General features: G+C 37.9%; 1 protein-coding gene across 5 annotated transcripts in view; it reads right to left on the bottom strand.

Annotated features, from left to right (window-relative positions):
* CDC123 (cell division cycle 123) overlaps window positions 1–19,287 on the bottom strand; it is a 60,892-nt gene that overhangs the window by 5,108 nt on the left and 36,497 nt on the right. For 4 of the 5 annotated variants that reach the window (XM_003988105.6, XM_006933243.5, XM_006933242.5 and 1 more), the window contains 5 exons: window positions 14,712–14,760; window positions 10,533–10,608; window positions 8,774–8,896; window positions 7,285–7,313; window positions 88–216 (listed from right to left, as the gene is read on the bottom strand). In XM_003988105.6, the coding sequence (XP_003988154.1) occupies window positions 88–216; window positions 7,285–7,313; window positions 8,774–8,896; window positions 10,533–10,608; window positions 14,712–14,760 (406 nt within the window). The remainder of the gene's footprint in view (window positions 1–87; window positions 217–7,284; window positions 7,314–8,773; window positions 8,897–10,532; window positions 10,609–14,711; window positions 14,761–19,287) is intronic. The other variant, XM_019833934.2, reaches the window with a different exon arrangement.

The following is a 19,287-nucleotide window of genomic DNA, read 5'->3' as shown; positions in this document are numbered from 1 at the left end:
TGGCAAATCTGTATTCGTGCCTAAAGAACAAGCAAGCCATTATTCAGTAGTTTATAAGGTTTCCTGGTATCCTTTTTATCCCCTTACCTGCTCCAGGCCTTCTCCTTCACTAAAATCACCTTTTAAGTTTCTTCCAGATATCAGTTCTTCCCAAGTAAACAGCAGTGAATCAGTTACTTCACCAAATGGATTAAAGTCAATCAGCCACACCTTCCCCTGGAGTGAAGAGAGAAAACTTAGTAAGCAGGGAAAAAAAACAAACACTTCCAATATGTCATCTGTCTTATCTGGAAGATCTTCACATTATTTTACCCGAAAGGTAATCTTAAAAATCTTTTAACTCATTTCAAAAGACAGTTCCTCCAGGTCCCAGCTGAGAAAGGGTCACCTGTCTAAAGAAAGCAGCGCCAGGCCCAGAGAGAAGGCTGCCGCTGAATGCAGAGAAGGGGCCTGGGAAAGCAAAGGCCTGACGAAGGCAGACACGTCAACTTCCTGCCTGGAATCACTCAGAAATTATAAGTCAAAAAACCCAAGCAGGAGAAAGGACAATCTCACAAAATGGTTCCACCAAAACACATGACTGGAACGCTTTCAAGGGTGTCTGTACACTTCTCTGACAAGAGGAAGCCAGGCGGAGGCAGGGAAGAGCCGGCAGATCTGAGAGCACCCTCCTTACCCTCAAGAGCCTGCTACAAGGCGGGGAGGAGGTTTAAAAAAACATATGAAAGATGTAGGAAAATGCTCAGTGCTCTCTAACCTTGATGCCTTAATGTAGTATTTGTTTTGTCTGCATGATAGAGCTTGCAGCTCATGAAGATCAAAACAAAACAAAACAAAACAAAACAAAACATATCAATCTTTAAAAGAAACTTCTGTCTTCTGTTCTGAGTAGTGGTGGGCAATCGGATAGGTTCTAGCCTCGAGGAAGGAATACTTCTGACCTGATCATGAGTTAGGTTAGGGAGGTGCATCTTAGTATATAAAGCAGCAGAGTAACTGACGAAACACACCTGGGAAATCTGGAAAATCCTGCCAAGAGATTAAAGCCACCATTGATCACAGAGATCCATGTGACATTTAGTAGATTGTTTCCTTGAAACCTTTATCATTGTTCCTCTTGATTCTTCTCACGGAAACATTTATAAAACTGAACCAGGGGCGCCTGGGTGGCTCAGTCGGTTGAGCGTCCAACTTCGGCTCGGGTCATGATCTCACGGTCCGTGAGTTCGAGCCCCGTGTCAGGCTCTGTGCTGACAGCTAAGAGCCTGGAGCCTGTTTCGGATTCTGTGTCTCCCTCTCTCTCTCTGGCCCTCCCCCATTCATGCTCTGTCTCTCTCTGTCTCAAAAATAAATAAACGTTAAAAAAAAAAATTAAAAAAAAAACTGAACCATTTTATTGTTGGCAATTAATTTTTTCTGTAAATACGTAATCACGTCTTGATCAGATGTGCATGTACAAAATTACATACACCTCAGGAACTGGACTGTTGAGCCGGCATTATTAATATCTAGCACTGTTTCTCATCCGGGTTACAGGACAATTTTAAGAAAGATGGAACACCTTATTAGGACTAGTTTCAAACATCAGAAACATGTAGTAAGTAGCCAAGAACCATTACAAGAAGTTTGGACCACACACCTTTTGGTAAGTTTCCTACTATATACAAACCCCAGGAGAAAGCCCGTTAAGTCTTGCCACTTGAGTTGTTTCCTCACAGAGATTCTACAACCACCTGTACGTTGTTTGACTATGTGCAATGTCAGCCTTTCACCATCTTCTGTGATGTTAGCTTTATTGTGGGGTGATTACTAAGATGTCTTTAACATACTGGATTTATTTTAACAAAATAGGTATTTTCTAACCTCCACACTCCTTCTACTTGAGTTTTTACAACTAGTAAAACTAACCCATTATTAAAAAGGGGGGGGGGACCCTACCATACTTGTTAGTATAGGAATATTAAGCTCCGTAAACTAAAAATATGCCATCCTATAAAAAACAAGCAAAACAAATAAAAAACAAAATAGACCACCATCGTTAGGACTGACAGCTGGCAGTGTGTGTTCTGTAGCTCAGAAGGCAGCCTCCACTTTAAAGGAAAATGAAACCAGCTGTAATAAGGTATGAAACAAACCATCAGAATGAAGATTTTATAGCTGTAACATGTTTTTTATGTGATATCTCAGGCACAAGACATCCTGAGAAATTCTGTTTTTAGGCAATCCATCAGATAAGAGTGGTCACGCTGACTTATCCACCAACTAACCCCCTCACCCGCCCAAATAAATCTCTATGCACCAAACACTGCTAGGCACTGAACATAAAGATCAATAACACAGAATCTATTCATTCAAAGAGCTCAGGCCGGGACACACACACACACACACACACACACACACACACACACACACAGGATTGTTCACAGGAGTTTGTAAAACACTAGAAATAAGCTATGTATTAATTGACAGGAAAATAGCTAAGCTATATAGTATATCCACAAAATTAAACACTACACCATTGGAAGAAACTGGAAAGCTCTAAAAAATACAATGTTTTAAACAAATGTGTATATAAAGCAAGGTGCAGTGCGTATATCATATGCTAACTCTTCTGTAAGAAAGATGAAAAAAATAAGTATACTGCTTGTTTTTGCATCAAGAAATACTGGAAGGATATATAAGAAACTGATAAATGTAAACCTGTAGGAATACAGAGGAAGAGGGTAAGACTTTCTACATATATTTTCACATTGATTTAATTTTTGAGCAATACAAATGTTTTATCAACTAAAAAGTTTAAAACTCAGAAGGTTTTACAGAGCAGTGTTTGCCAAGGGGTAGGGTACAGGGAGGGTCATGAGGAAGTTTGGGGGAGTGATGGAGTTCTACATGTTCACTGTAGCAGTGATTATACAACTGGATATACCTGTCAAAACTATCAGAACTATACCCTAAAAAGGATGAATTTTACTCTATGTAAATTATTTCTCAAAAACTCTGATCAAAAAATGCAGTAGTTTTAAAAGACTGAAAATATAAAAGAAATCAAAACCCAAAGATGCAAGATACTATGAAAAAAAAACATACACAGAACTGAAGTTACCAAATGGAACCTACAGAAATGACAAAATGTAGCTAATACAATTCAAATTTAGTGGAAGGTTAAAACGTATCCAGTTGGACACAGCTAAAAGATGTAAACCAGATGTATCTGAGAAAATTACACAACACAGTACAGGAAAGAAAAGAGGTAGAGAAAAAGTTGGCACACATGAGGATAAAATGAGATGCACTAACATTCCTCTAAACAGATTTCCAAAGGACAGAACCCAGAAAGAAAGAGATAACATATGAAACGATAGCTGAGGGGCACCTAGGTGGCTCAGTTGGTTTAGCGTCCAACTCTTGATTTTGGCTTAGGTCATGATCTCATGGTTTGTGAGTTTAAGCCCCATGTGGGGCTCTGTGCTAACAGAGCCTGCTTGGGATTCTCTGTCTCCTCCCTCTGCCCTTCCCCTCCCCTGCTCTCTCCCTCCAAAATAAATAAATAAACTTAAAAAAAAGATAGCTGAGAACTTCTCACAAGTGACAAAGGAAATGAATTCTTGGACTTAGGAAGTATTCAAAAAAGACAAAAGAAAAGGAAAAAAAGATGCCAACGACAACGGAGCAATGTCTTCAACATGCTGAGGCAACAGAACTTGTCAATCAAAAATTCTATACCCAGCTAAGCTTGCCATTCATGCTTGAAAGCTAAAAACTCTTCCAGCCAGTGGCTGAGGGAATTTCTACTAAAGAATATACTACTAAAGAGAAAATGGATCCAAAGAGGAGTGGTAAGAGGCACTAGTAACCAAAGAAAGTGAATAGCAACAGTCATGACTAATTTAGGGCTATTAAATGCCAAGTGGAACTCAAAATCAGAAATCATACATAAAATGAAAGCAGGTACTGGGAATTAGTGTTCCAAGGTCTTTGTATCATGAGGGCAACAGGAAGTGAGATTAACTTTTGAGCTTAATAAATATCCTTATTAAGATTTAACAGTAACTACCAAAATAAATAAAACTCAACACTTCAAAATTTAGGGGGAAAGGGTAGGGTGGAAAGAATAAACAAAAGCCAGTAATATAAATGAAAGGAGAGAGAAAAGCAAATTGAAAACTCAAGATGGTATGAAACATTCAGATAGCAAATATAATATATGCAAACTACACTCACCTGTTAAAGCCAGAAATTGTTGGTGATTAAAAAAACAAAACCCAACAATGTGCCACTTATAAGATATGTGCACACACTTAAAACCTAAAGGCTAAAACTAATAGGAATGAAAAAAGGTAAATTCTAAGACCAAAAGAAAATTAGACTAACACTATTAATACCAGACAAAACATACTTTAATGTGAAAACCACAAAAGCATTCTTAGGGATAGAGAAGGTCACCACCTAATGAGAATTCACTGGGTAAACAAGACCATTATAAACTAGCATTTGTCTAAGAACATACCCTCAAAATATGTTATCACAAAAACTGACAGAATTAGAAAGCTGGAGATTTTAACATACCTTGTTCAGTAACTGATAAATTAAGTAGACCAAAAATTAGGGAAGATACAGATATTTTTTCATGGCTTTTAAAGTTAAAAAAATTTTTATATGAAAAAGTTTAAATACATACAAAGTAGACAAAATAGTATAAAGAACCCCAAAAAGCTACCACTCGGTTTCAACAATTATCCTGGGGAACATCACGGCCAGTCTTGTTACATCTATATCCCATCCATTTCCCCCAAATCTCTATTATCTTGAAGGTCTCCTCAGACATCATTTTGTCCATAAGACATAGATTTTCACATTATCACCAAGCTTAATGTAACAAACATCTACAGAATACTTCAGACATTAGTTGTAATTTTTCAGTCACACATAGAACAGTCACAAAAGAAGTGATCAAGTTACAAAACCAATCACAACAATATCAAAGACTCAAGATCAGACAAAGTCCACAAAGCAATGAAATTAATAACAAAACAACAGCCGTCACTAAAGGAATACATAAGGAGACTGAAATAATTTTTCAAGTCTCTGAAGAAGTTATTCTAAATTCTAGTTACGCGTTATCATCACTCAAGGAGCTTCTTAAAATACATATTCCAAAGCCTCATCCCGGACCTACTGAGTGTATGGGCCACCTCTGACATACATGATGGTTAGAATCTGTCAACACTGAGTCACCTTGCCCAGCTGCAGTAAGAAAGTAGACACATCCAAGTACTGTCAGGCTCAAACACACTTGAATTCTACTGCACAGAAGAGACCACCATAGAGTTAGTTTTCTACAACTGTCATTAAATCGTCTATGCAACAAAGTTCCTAACAGTGATACATGTGCCACTGAGTAAATGCAAATGGGTTTTACATCATGGTTTAAATCTCTTCTCAGAAACTGTCAGGATGTTTATACTAGCATGCTTCTCACATGAAAAACACACAACTACTTTCAGTTCTGTTAGATCACAGCAGTAATTACTTCTGTATACGTGTCCAACTTCAGTTAAGACGTTTATATAACTCTTTCACCAAATTACACATCTGCAACCTTCTACCGCTATTGAATCAAAGCAGATCTTGACATTTGCCAGGGAAATATGGAGACCGTGGCAAATTCTAAATTTTTAAATGCCATTAAATATAACTGCATCAAAATATGATTGCTTCAGTTTTAATATGTGTAAAATGAGAACAAGTGATACATACCTCATAGGGTATATATGGATAACCTAAACTAAATACAAAGTTCTTCTCAGCTGCTCATCAGGGTAACAGGCTAGGTTTACTCACTAATTGATTTGATCCTGCCTGCTACCAGGCCAATTCCCTGGAATGTTTAAGCCTTGAAGATAAGCTGCTTGTAGGTCAGGGGATCACTTTGTTGGAAGCTTCTCGTTAGAAACATGGCATCAGACAGTCCAGGCTCTCTATAAATGTTGGCTACGTGAGTGATTATGTGGCCAGTGTGTATCTATCCGTTAGAAGCAGAGGGAGGACCAGAGCCTGGGCCCCTATCAGCTCCAATTTCTATCCATTCCATCACACCAGCCTCCTGCCCTTTCTCTAAGGTTTCTTTCCACTAAACAGAAAGTGTGAGTAACATCCCTCTTCCTTACCAAGTCTCAGTTGATAATTCCTCTTTTTCTTAATTTTTTTTTTATGTTTATTTTTCACAGAGAGAGAGAGAGAGAGACAGAGCATGAGCAGGGGGAGGGGCAGAGAGAGAGGGAGACACAGAATCCGAAGCAGGCTCCAGGCTCTGAGCTGTCAGCACAGAGCCCGACGCTGGGCTCAAACTCACAGACCGCAAGATCATGACTTGAGCCGAAATTGGACGCTCAACCGACTGAGCCACCCAGGCGCCCTGATAATTTCTCCTTCTAACTCTTAATAGATGTTATCACCCTTGAAGACAGGTGAAAACAGAGGAAATGATGTCTTTTGGCTAAACAGAGGCAAGTCAACATTTAATAGTTATTTTGAGACATGACCATATGGGCCATTTCCTTGTGTCCACCAAATGATTCAAAGGTTATCGCAAGCATCACGACAGTGAAGCTGATACGAGCTTGGAGAGGGAGTGAGAAATAGGCGGGTAACATTTGGAAAACATATGGTCACATATTCGGAAAACACACCTGCTGTCTTCTCAACAGCTTGGTAAATAAGCACTAATCGCAGTATGTTTAGTGACCCAAATTTCTTTGAAAAGATGGCATGTCTTGATAAGGAAATCTCTGCTGTAAAATGTATGAAGTCAGGTTTTTGTTTTCTTTTTCATTACACAAGTTTCCATCACTTGGAAGATTTAAAGAATACACTAATCCTCATCTTCACTCTAAAGATATAAGCGATTCCAATCATGCTAAGTGTCTTTCAGTTGACTAAAAATAATTATCTAAGTATCAAAGGAAAACTTCCTGGCCACATTTAAGGGCACAAACTGAACTTTTTAAGCAGGCCTGGACCACTGACAAAAGGGGAAAGCGGGATATAAGGCAGCCATTTAGCCATCTCCGAAATTAACAATCCCTAAACTTGTGACACAAAATCACTGAAGACACTATGTCTCCCAACGTTAAGTATGTGTTCAAGGAGATTCTTGAGCACTGTGAATTTCCAACACCTTAGCTGGTTTGAGAAAGTAGTTTTTGAGCAGTGGGCCCTCTACATGCATAACGGCCATGTACTCTGTACTCTGACTTTAAAGCATGTCAGAGAGCTGCTACTTACCCTACTGTCTCTATATACATCGAACACAACTGTAAAAGAGAAAAAATTCAAGGTTAACAATGAACCACTATTTTCATGATCTGAGTCTCCTTTTGAAAATTAAAATGCATATTTTTATTACTCAAATAGCAGAATTTAAGTGCATTGGGAACTTCATGCTTCTTAGTATCAAAACTTTCAAACATGATAAAGTAGCCTACAATGTTTTATTTGTATCATTTTGTTTTCCTTTTGTCTACCCTCAGCCATAATCTTTTCATACAGTTGATCATTAAATAATGTGGAGGCTAGGGGTGCTGACTTCCCCAAAACTTAACTATTAACAGCCTACTGGTGACCCAAATCCTTAACAATAACATAAATAGTCGATTAACATGTATTTTGTGTGTATATATATTATATATATATAAAAAATACTGCATTATATATATAAATAAATAAATATAAATATAAATAAATATATATATATATAAAATACTGCATTCTTACAATAAAGAGAAAAAATGCTAGTAAAATCATAAGAAAAATATATTCAGAGCCCTATATTGTATGTATCAGGAAAAAATCTGCATCAAGTGGGCTCATGTAGTTCAAACCTGTGTTATTTAAAGGTCAATTATAATTAAAATTCAAACACATCATCTCAACAAATTCACCATCATAAACAACTTATACGTACTAGTGAAAAAAACATCACTCACTTAACTCATCTGATGAGGAATGATATCAATATAACGTGTAGTAGAAAAGCATAAAACCAAGCTGTGGTTATGGCATGATGAATCTTTTTTAAAATCACATCTGCCATAGAACACAGACTTGGCAAGTGAAAAAATATAAATCAGAGCAGATGCAATTTTAAGATCCGTGAAAACTCTCATACACGATGCGCTTTCTTAAAAAACAAGTCACAAATGTTTACTTTGTAACTGGTGCTGTCTGATAATTCAAATAAAAAAATCTAGAAAGGTAGATGAGTCAACTAATTCAGTCTGAATAACAGAAGCATTTTGCTCTCTGTAGACAGCCCTTTAAAATGAATAATAAAACATGTACAGAGAGAGAACTACCTCCATATTAAAAAGTGACTCTGATTAAATCAGGTAAAATCAACACGCAAACCATCAGTAATACCGAAGAGCCATAAGGCAAAATGCTGAAAATACAGTGTTTTGAATCCAGTTTTAAAATATGAGCCACCATGAGGGGCGCCTGGGTGGCTCAGTCGGTTGGGAGTCCGACTTCGGCTCAGGTCATGATTTCACACTCTGTGAGTTCAAGCCCCACATCGGGCTCTGTGCTGACAGCTCAGAGCCTGGAGCCTGCTTTGGATTCTGTGTCTCCCTCTCTCTCTGCCCCTCCCCCGCTCACGCTCTATCAAAAAATGAATAAACGTTGAAAAAAAAATTTTTTTTAAATATGAGCCACCATGAAATAAGGTTCAATAACATCATGTACTTCATTTCACTGGGTCAATAAAAATACTCACAGTCTTCATCTAAGAATTTGTACTGTATGTGTTTCTTGAAAAAGTCTTGTATGCATCTGCAAATCTCTTCCTTTTGTTTAGAAATATGATCATAGTACTGTGTATAGTCCCTTTGAGAAATACCTGACAAGAAAAATATTTTATACCCATTATCATATAACATTCTTTTCAAAAACACCAAAATGTGATTTAAACCTCTTTTTGAGAGAAGCATTAAAGTAGACCAGGTAAATAATGCATTATACATGATTCAGCATTTTATATAAATATAAAACTTATCAGTTGTAAAAACTTACCCATTCAAGGAGTTGTATCTAAGCTGCATATCATGCATTCTTACTTTAGAAATAGTATTTTTATTTAGTACAATGGAAAGAACTCAGTCATAAATACGTTCATAATGTAAAAAATGGAAGAGGCGGTTTTAAGCCTCTGCTTCTTTGATTTTTTCTATCAAACTCTCTACAAATTAGTATTCTTTCCCACTTTTCTTTGGGACACTTAAAATATTCCATAGGTCTTCCGTGTTCATATTGTATTTCATAGAAACTGGCTATTTCTCCTGCTCATACATGCTACCCTGCCTTCACAAGCCTGAGGTTTCAAGCCATGGAAAAGTAAACATTCCTTTCTTCAGAGTTACTTGCTGATTTTATTCCAAATACGCTAAAGGGATTATTGTAAAAACTCTCTCAGTTTGCTCTAGGCCTAGGAAAAAGTTTTCTGCTCTGAAAGAAGGGTTTCCACCCAATTTCTTAATCACATGCCAATATGACTGCCTTCTTTAGCTGGATTTCTATTGCAGTTTTTCCAGGACTATCTAACAATATGATAAATTCAGACACCCCAAGTTACTTTTAGGTAAATTAACAGATGTCAACATCACATTCACTACATAAGAGTGCTGATTCGACTCTAAATCACACATTTCTTGGCTGAAGGCAAGTTTCACTTCATGGAAAACATGCAAAGACAAAAAAAAAAAAAAAAGAAATTATCTTCAATACTTAACTTGAGTACATCACAGCAAACAAAATAATAATCTGACAGGAAGAAAACGGGTGGTTTTTAGAGTAATGCACTTACTTGTCCACATATTTCCTCTGGTTAGAATAATAAACACTGCTCCAATAATAGAAATAAAGATCCCAAAACTTGGCTTTTTATGATGCTTAAAATAAGCAGTGTGTTGCTAGTAATACTTAGGAAAGTCCCAAGGAGAAAGCAGGTAATACGGTACATATCCTAAACTGGGGATGGTCAAGACCATCACTTTCATCTCCAGAATCCAGACAGACATAATTAATGGACAAGATTCTTTTTGTGGAAACTGAATATGGCCTCAGGGTCATTATCAATATAGCATTCCAGTGAGTTAGTACCAATTGATTAGAGGTAGCATCGGAAATATACACTGATTTATTACCCTGTCCTAATTACTAGAAATTCACTTTCATCAAAAGCTTGTCTTGTTGGGGTGCCTGACTGGCTCAGTCCGAGAGGCGTGTGACTCTGGATCTTGGGGTCGTACGTTCAAGCCCCACGTTGGGTGGAGAGATTACTAAAAATAAATAAACTTTAGGGACGCCTGGCTGGCTCAGTTGGTAGAACATGCAACTCTTGATCTCGGGGGTCATGAGTTCAAGCCCCATGTGTAGTGTAGTTTACTTAACACAAAATTTTTTTAAAAATTAAAATAAATAAATAAGCTTAAAAAAAAAAAAGGCTTGTCTTCTTTCAATGGGTAAAAAAAACTCACCAATAAGCTTGTTTTCCTTTACAAAACATCTGAACTCAGCCCCCGGAATTAATTCACACCATTTTCGAAGAACAAGCTGTAGACAAAGGAAAAATGTAACAAAACTATGTAACAAGGGAATGTTTACTGGTCTAACAGACAATTTTATGTCAAAAGTATATCTTAACAATTGCCATTATCAAATAGTTTGGGGAAAAGAAGGCATCATTTCACTCATATGTGGATTTTAAGAAACAAAACAGATGAACACAGGGAGGGGGGCGGGGAAGAGAGAGGGGAAGGCAAACCATACCAGACTCTTAACAACAGAGAACAAACTGAGGGTTGCTGGAGGGGAGGTGTGTGTGTCGGGGAGGGGGGTGGGGAGGGGATGGGCTAAATGGGACATGGGCATTAAGGAGGGCACTAGGGATGAGCACTGGGTGTTGTATGTAGTAAGTGATGAATCACTGAATTCTATTCCTGAAACCAGTATCACACTATATGTTAACTAACTAGAGCTTAAATAAAAATTTAAAAAATAATAAAGTAATTACAAGACTTGCACTTTGAAGACAGACCCCCAAATATCATGTGACAACACTTTTCCCTGTGTATCTTTTCGTTTATCATAAAATTGTAACATTTACTTAATAAATATGCTGCTCAAATTTTTAAAAATGGCATCATAAACCATTCTCATCACGAGACGTAGGGGACAGATCTATTAATTCAGTAAGCGGGGGAAGCACTATTGAAACTGTTTATGACAAAACGCATCTCTGTCACTTACTCATCACTCTGAGAGCTCTGACATGATATACATATCCAAGGATGAAGTCGAACCCTACCATCATTGTGTACAGCTGCCCTGTAATTCGTATGTTCTTCACCCCTTTAAGTATATCAAAAAAATAAAACGATTTCCGAGTTATCTACCTTAGCAACATTGTGTACGATGCTGATAAAATTATTATGACTTATCACTAAAACTCCCTATAACCCTCCCATGATTTTCCCACTACTTTAAAGTAAAACAATTCTACCAATGGCCCAAGTCATAAATGGGTTCTACTACCATAATTATTTAACATGTATAAATTCTCATATACTATTGAATTGCTACGATTTTATAAATAGGATAGTTGACAGATGCATGCTTCTGAGCCTTTCTTTGGAAAAGACGAGCCCTGTTCCTGTGAAGTATTAATTCTAACGAGTGGCCAGTGCCTCCAGGCTCCCTCTTCCTGGCACACACTTTGCATACACGTCTTTGCCCTTTAGGACCTAAGAGATGGAACCTGAATTCTTCTAAGCCTCATTCCTGGAATTCCCTCCAGTGGGCCCAGTATTCCCCCTTCCCATATCCTGTGCTCCCAGTTTCTTGTACCTAACATTCTAGAGTAAGCCCATGCATACCAAGCTGTACTGTGATAATCTGATCCAGGTCTCTTTTCCTTCCTAACTAGCAACTTCCCTAAGGGCCAGGAACTGGGTCTTACTCATCTTATGTCCCCAGCACAAGTATGTAATAACTAACAGGTGTTTAAGGAATGTTATAAAGTAAAACAGCAAATATATAGGATAAACAGCCACTAAAAATCCTGATATAAAAAAATAGCTACTGAACTGGAAAAATGTTCACACTAAGTGAAAAAAAAATGATACGCAAAGTAATGAAGAGAGTGTATATATACACAGATATACACATCTCAAGAAAGGGAAGTTAGTTAAATGCCAAAATGCTAATACTGAGGATATGTTCAGGTGGTAAATTCTGCACAATTTCTTACACTTTTAAATTTTTGACAGTAAATTTCTTTTCTTAAAAAAAAATCTACATTGTTAAAATATGTCTAAGATTTTAAAATGCACTGATTTCAATTCTCATTATTGTGAGCTCTTGGTCAAGCTTTTTACGTGCCGTATGTTTAAAATAGAAGTGAATTATTAAATGAAGAACCCCAAACTAAAAAATTACACTGCTCTCATCTATTAAAAGCTGATACTGGGGCAACAGAGTGACTCAGTCAGTTAAGCACCAGATTTCAGCTCAGGTCATGATCTCACGGTCTGCGAGTTCCAGCCCCACATGGGGCTCTGCGCCGTCAGCACAGAGCCTGCTTGGGATTCTCTCTTCTCCCCACCTACTCTCTCTCAAAATACCGAAAAAAAAAAAAAAAAAAAAGCAAAAACTGATACTGCCAAATATAGTTTTTTAGAGCTATAGTAATATTCACTTAAGCAACAAAGAAATAAGCAATTGCTATAAACATTAATTTTGGGAAGAATTTGCATAATGTTTACTAAAATGTTTTGGACAGGTAGCACATATACTATAGTCAGTTAAAAAATTACATGGCGGGGGCGCCTGGGTGGCTCAGACCGTTGAGCATCCGACTTCGGCTCAGGTCATAATCTCGCAGTTCGTGGGTTTGAGCCCCGCGTCAGACTCTGTGCTGACTGCTCAGAGCCTGGAGCCTGCTTCAGATTCTGTGTCTGCCTCTCTCTGTCCCTCCCCTGCTCATGCTCTGTCTGTCTCTGTCTCTCAACAATAAATAAATGTTAAAAAAAAAACACAAAAAACCATGAGGGTAAAAGAATTCTCCTCCCACCTCCCACCACCGTGCAAGACCATACAGTCCCTCTGTCTTCCTCCTCAGAGGTAATCAGTGCTGTCAATTTCTCACATATCTTTACAGAAGTAATCTATGAATACAGGAGCATGGAGTACACGTACGTATCTTTTTAAATATACACAAAAGGAATACACGACTATCCAGGATTCTGCTTACAACTTTTTTCATTTTAATTATTCTAGTATTACTTTCCTGAGCTTTTAAAACTGAGTTTTAAATGCTGTGCCTTCACATGATGATAGGATATTCCCAAAAAAAAACAATAAAAGCACAAATAGCTGGGGAAATGAATCTTGGGGACAGAAGATGACATCTCAACAAAGATCATGCCTCAGGGCAGACTCGAGAAACGATCTTTGTCACTGTGTTTTCAAGCACCAAGTAATAAGATACAGCAGGTGTTTAATACATGTTTGTTCAATGAAACAAGAGACAAGAATATAATATGTGCACAAAAATAATGTTATAAAAATGTTTAATGATTTGGGAAAATGCTCATACTGTGTTATTAAGCCAAAAAAACCCTCACTAATGGTACATAAAAAGCTCCATTACAAGTACTAAGAGATCCAGTTCAGTGGCCTAGGTAAATAGTAAATTATTCCACACCATGGCATGATCACAGAAGATACATCAATATATGCTTTAACTGTATCAAGTGATACAGTGAGTCAATGGACAAGTTTTGAAAGCACATGTGTACAAAAGTGAGTGGAAGCAAACAGACAATGAAGAATTTTTTTAAAAGGCCAGTGAACTGATTCTAATTGGTGTCATAAATCCCAAAATGCAATTTTGCAATTATGGAGCAGGCTGGCTACTCTCTTCAACAAATTACAAGCTATCAAAGTTTTCAAAAGTATTACATTTTGACAAGCCAAGTGCAGGAAGAACCAGGAGTGATGATAATAAGCAAGAGCCTATCAGGCATGTAGCTGAAACCTGGGGTCAGGATTTCAAAGAAAAGTATGTTCCAGATTCACTAGTGACAGCTGATGTTGGGATGGGCATGGGTGGGGGTGTAAAATACCCTCAAACTAGGAAAATACAGAATATAAATTTGGTTTTGCTATGTCTGAATTCTCACTGTTACTTCTAATAACATTTTCACTATCCTTTCATTCTTACTTCTGCATGTAATTTGCAAAATGAATCAACAACACAAAAATAAAAAGGGCCACTGGGCCTAAACAGTAAAATGATGATCACTATTTTTCTTCATATACCAGGTTAAAAAGCTTACCCAGGTTAAGCTAGATGGTGGGTACAAAGCTATTTGTGTTGTTACAAAATATGTACATTCTATAGTATATATATATATATGTGTATATATATATATGTATATATATGCATATATACATATATACTATATATACTTTGTATGCATGTGTGTATATATTTGTATGTATATTTCATAAATTTAAAAATTCAGTGCTTCTAGATTGCCAGAGAGATTGATCCAAAAAAATTTATTCATTCTGCTTAAGAATAAATAGCAATTTTCAAAACATCTTCATCTAGGATTATCAATTTCATCAAAATTAAAAAAATAAATCCTTACCTCATATTCTATACAAGGATCTGGAGAATCATCAGTACAATGAATAAATCTTTAAGAGAAAAAAAAGGCAGTTGAATCTTTTTTATGGTGCCAGTTTATGTACACACATTACTTACATTCAATGTGAGAGTAGGTTTTACTAGAAGCATCCAGAAACAGGAGGCTAATTCAAATCCAATAAACCTTTATTAAGCACTATCGAACATCAGACGTTAGCCGAGGCACTCTGAGATGTTATTTCACTAGTCCTCAAAACAACCGTGTAAGCGTTACTTCCATTTTTTGGTCAAAAAAAAACAAAGAAACTTAGACCCAGAAAAGACCAAATTTAGTGACCAAGCCAGGACTACAACTCAGATTATCTGAAGATAGATTCCAAATGAAGGCAGGACAGCGCTGAGGTTTTACAATACTCATTGCCTTCTTTTTTATGGCTAAACCAGAAGTCTACTTCTCTGTTGACATCAACTCTACCATCTAAAGCCACACAAAGTTATAATCTAACCCTTCCACTGCATGCCATTTAAAAAAATATTTGATAGAACTACTCGTTCCTTAAGTAAACTGCTTTCCACTCTAAAAATCCTCCATTTCATGAACAATTTTTCAGGTATTAAATGCCTTTATTAAATACCTCCCTATGCCAAGGACCGGCCAGACACCAGGAATGCTAAAATCACTTAAGTCCCCTGTTCTTTAGGAGGTTAGTCTAATGGGGAACGCCTAACAAGTAGACAAAGAACTTAAAACACTGAAAGTAAAAATAAAAATACTCTGGCAGCATAAAGGAAAAATGGAGTAGCTCTCCATTGTATAGGGAGGAGGGAGGTCAGGAAAGCTTCAGTCAGCAGGAAGGGAAGGTCCACATTTAAGGCAGAGGGAAGCATGTGCTAAAGCAGGACGAGAAATGAGAACGGCCATGCAGAATGTGGAGAACTACTGCAGATGGGCCCTGATGGGAGTGCAGAATGCAAGGGGAGAACCGCCAAAAGATGGGCTTAGACCTCGCGCACCGCTGGTGGCCATGCAAGCTGGCACAGCCACTATGGAAAACCGTATGGAAGGTATTCACAAAATTAAAAGTAGAACTACCATACGATCTAGTAATCCCACTACTGGGTATTTACTCAAAGAAAAACACAACGCTAATCCAAAAAGAGATTCACGCACCCCTATGTTTATTGCAGCATTACTTACGACAGCCAAGATAAGGAAGCAGCCTAAGTGTTCACAGATAGATGAATGGATAAAGAAGATACGAGGCTTGAGTTAAACAAACAAAAAGCAAAAACAGACTCATATAAGAAATAGACTCATAAATACAGAGAACAAGCTGATGGTTGCCAGAGGGGAGGGCAGTAGGGGGGCGGGCAAAAAGTGAAGGGGACTGGGAGATCCAGGTTTCCAGTTAGAGAATAAGTCCCAGGGATAAAAGGCACAACAAAGGGAATCTAGTCAGTGGGACTGGAACAGCGCTGTATGGGGACAGACGGTAGCTACACGTATGGTCAGCAAACCATAAAACACAGACTTGGTAAAGCACGGTTTCACACTTGAAACTAACGTAACGTTGTGTCAACTATACTTCAATTAAAAAAAAAAAAAGATGAGGCTGGAGAGAAATTTGGGAAAGGGAGGAGCATTCATATTGTGAAGGCTCTTGTCTCCCTAGGGAGGCTGTACTTCATTATACAGACAACGGGGCGCTCCAAGTTTCTAAACGCAGGAGGGCTTTCACTGTGGCAGCGGCACTGGATAGCCTGCGGGGGGGAGTGGCAAGTAGGGAGGCAGAGAACCAGTTAGAAGACTCCGTCCGATAGCCCTGGGGAGAGATGAGGGTCTAGCTGTCGCAGCGGGAGCAGGGAAGGAGGAAAGCGCGATGTAAAGATATTCAGGAGGCAAAGCCAACATGGCCTGGTGCCCTGGTGGAAGTGAGGGGTGAGGGAGAAAGCGGTCGGGATGACTGAGGTCATCAATGGCTGGCTGGCAGGTGATGGGAATGCCATTCACTGAGACCGGAAGAAAAGCAGCTGACGGGTGAGAGAACGATGGAAGGGAACTATGTTTGCACGTGGAGAGCTGGAGACATCCGGGAGAACCGCACAGAGAGGTCTAGGAAGCAACTGGAAATGAAGAAACTCAAAGAGAAGGAGGAACTGGAGACAATTATCTGGAGGTGATCCCACGGGTGTAAGAGATAAAGCTGAGAAGTAAATGGAAGGGATCACCTCAGGCACATGACAGAACCTTGGAGAATACTAACAAAGAGTGAGCAAAACTTGTGGTGGAGAGACACCGTTATTAAAAAAACAACAACAAACAAAACACCACGCAAAAAAAACAGAAAATACTTTTAAAGATCTCTTTAAAAGAAAAAAAAAAAGATCTCTTTTAAGCAATTTAAAGTAAAATTGAGTTTCCAAAGATTTTAGGGGGCACCTGGGCGGCTCAGTAGGTTAAGTGACCTACTTCAGCTCAGGTCATGATCTCGCAGTTCGTGAGGTGGAGCCCCGCATTGGGTTCTGTGCCGACAGCTTGGAGCCTGGAGCCTGCTTGGGATTCTGTGTCTGCCTCTCTCTCTCTGCCTGCCTCTCTCTCTCTCTCTCTGCCTCTCTCTCTCTCTCTCTCTCTCTCTCTCTCTCTCTCTCTCTCTCCCCCTCCCCACTCACACTCAAGCGCACGCGCGTGCTCTGTCTCTCAAAAATGAACATTAAAAAAAATTTTTTTTAAACAAAAGCTTTTAAATTTCCCTGAACATTCGATTAGGTTGGAATTCTCTGTAATCATTTGTGACCTATACTCCAAACAGTTAACAATTCTAATTTATTTGGCTGGCTGAGGTCCTCAGAAAAAAACTTTTATCCCCACTAACAACTGGGCGTCGGTTGATAAAATCTGAATTACAAAGAAAAGTACACTCAATGTGCTTTGTTAAAAAGCAGTGGGTTTTCCCTGTATTCTTGAATGGGCACCAAAGGAAGGATCTTACATTTGCTATCTCATTTAATCCTTTCAAAAGTTCTGTGAGAAAGTGCTACTAATATCCACATTTATCACATGAGGACACCAAGACTCTGAAAGGTGAGAGATCAAGCTAGTGGTAGGGAGGGTATGAAACCCTCGTCCAGCTGCTGCTGAAGCTCAGATTTCAGCAAAAAGAAACAAACAAACAAACAAAACCACAACAAAATACCACAAATACCAGATGCATCTAAATAAAAGTCTTTGACCATCTTTTTTAATAGTCCACAATAGTCCATAATAAACTTTTCTTCATTTCAAAAGATCCCTCACTTTTTCTTCCTAGTTTAACAGTCTAAACATTTTAATTAGTAAAAAATTGCTAATTATTTTATGAATTCTATCATAAAAATCCCTTTTATCCTTAAAACATTTTCCATTTATCCTTAAAACATATATATCTATACACTCTAATTTTACCTTCTAATTTTAAGAATTAAAACATACATAAAAGTACAAAGTATACATGTATTGCTTTTATAAGAAACCAATTCAAGTTTACAAGCTAATAATTTACATTTTGGAACGTATACAAATATGGAATCATCATGTGGTACACCTGAAATAGAACGTTGGCTTCCAACTAACCAATAGTTCATTATCACATTAAAAGTGAACTGACTGCCTGTCTTTTCTTAATGTAAACGTATCTACAACATACAGGGAGATGAAAGGAGAGAGATGACAAAGGGCAAAATCACAGGGTATTATCTTAACGGTTAGTGTAGTCACAGAACTAGGACCATCTGTATTTTTGAAATGTGACTTTAATCGTGTGGATGGCATACTTTTTATATGTCTGGTAACAGAGGATAGTTCTTATTAATATTCTATAAAGAACATGGTAGATTAAGGTTCTGTATCTACCTATTTTTAAAACACTACAGGAAACCCAAAAGGCACAATTCCAAAATCCAGATATTCATTGTTGAATATTTTTAATGCTTCAGTATTCCTACAAATACTGATTTCACTTGGTTAATCCTCATATTGCTACTTCAAAACAGATACACATTTTATTTTTTTAATTTTTATTTTAGAGAGAGAATGAGTGAGCGGGAGAATGGTAGAGGGAGGGGGAAGGAGGGAGAGAGCGAGAGCGCGAGCGAGAGAAAGAGAATCTCAACCAAGTTCCAATCTCAGTGCAGAGCATGACTCGGGGCTCAATCCCATGACCCTGGGATCATGACCCGAGCCCCAATCAAGAGTCAGACACTCAACCCACTGAGCCACCCAGAGGTCCCAAAACAGGTATACATTTTAAAACATATTTGCATTCTCCCATCTTGGAACATTATTTAAGTGTTGATTGGTTTAGCATTTAATGTTATTTTAAAAACCTGACTAGTTTCAAAAGGTAGAAATGAGAATGTCTGTGGTATGTGGGATTACTGTAGAAGGCTTTTTCATATTAAGATGATTAACCAAATGGTCGGGTACAGACCCTACAAGAGCAGAGAGCAGAGTCAGTCAATAATAACATTTACAGGAGCTCAGCTGAAATACTGCAAAGAACGCTGTGTGTGAATATTTAGATTCCATTTACATTCTGGAG

The sequence above is a fragment of the Felis catus genome, chromosome B4, assembly GCF_018350175.1.
Source record: "Felis catus isolate Fca126 chromosome B4, F.catus_Fca126_mat1.0, whole genome shotgun sequence".
In the NCBI taxonomy this organism is placed as follows: domain Eukaryota; kingdom Metazoa; phylum Chordata; class Mammalia; order Carnivora; family Felidae; genus Felis; species Felis catus.
Note: the sequence above shows the minus strand (reverse complement) of the source record. Positions and strands in the feature narration are given on the sequence as shown.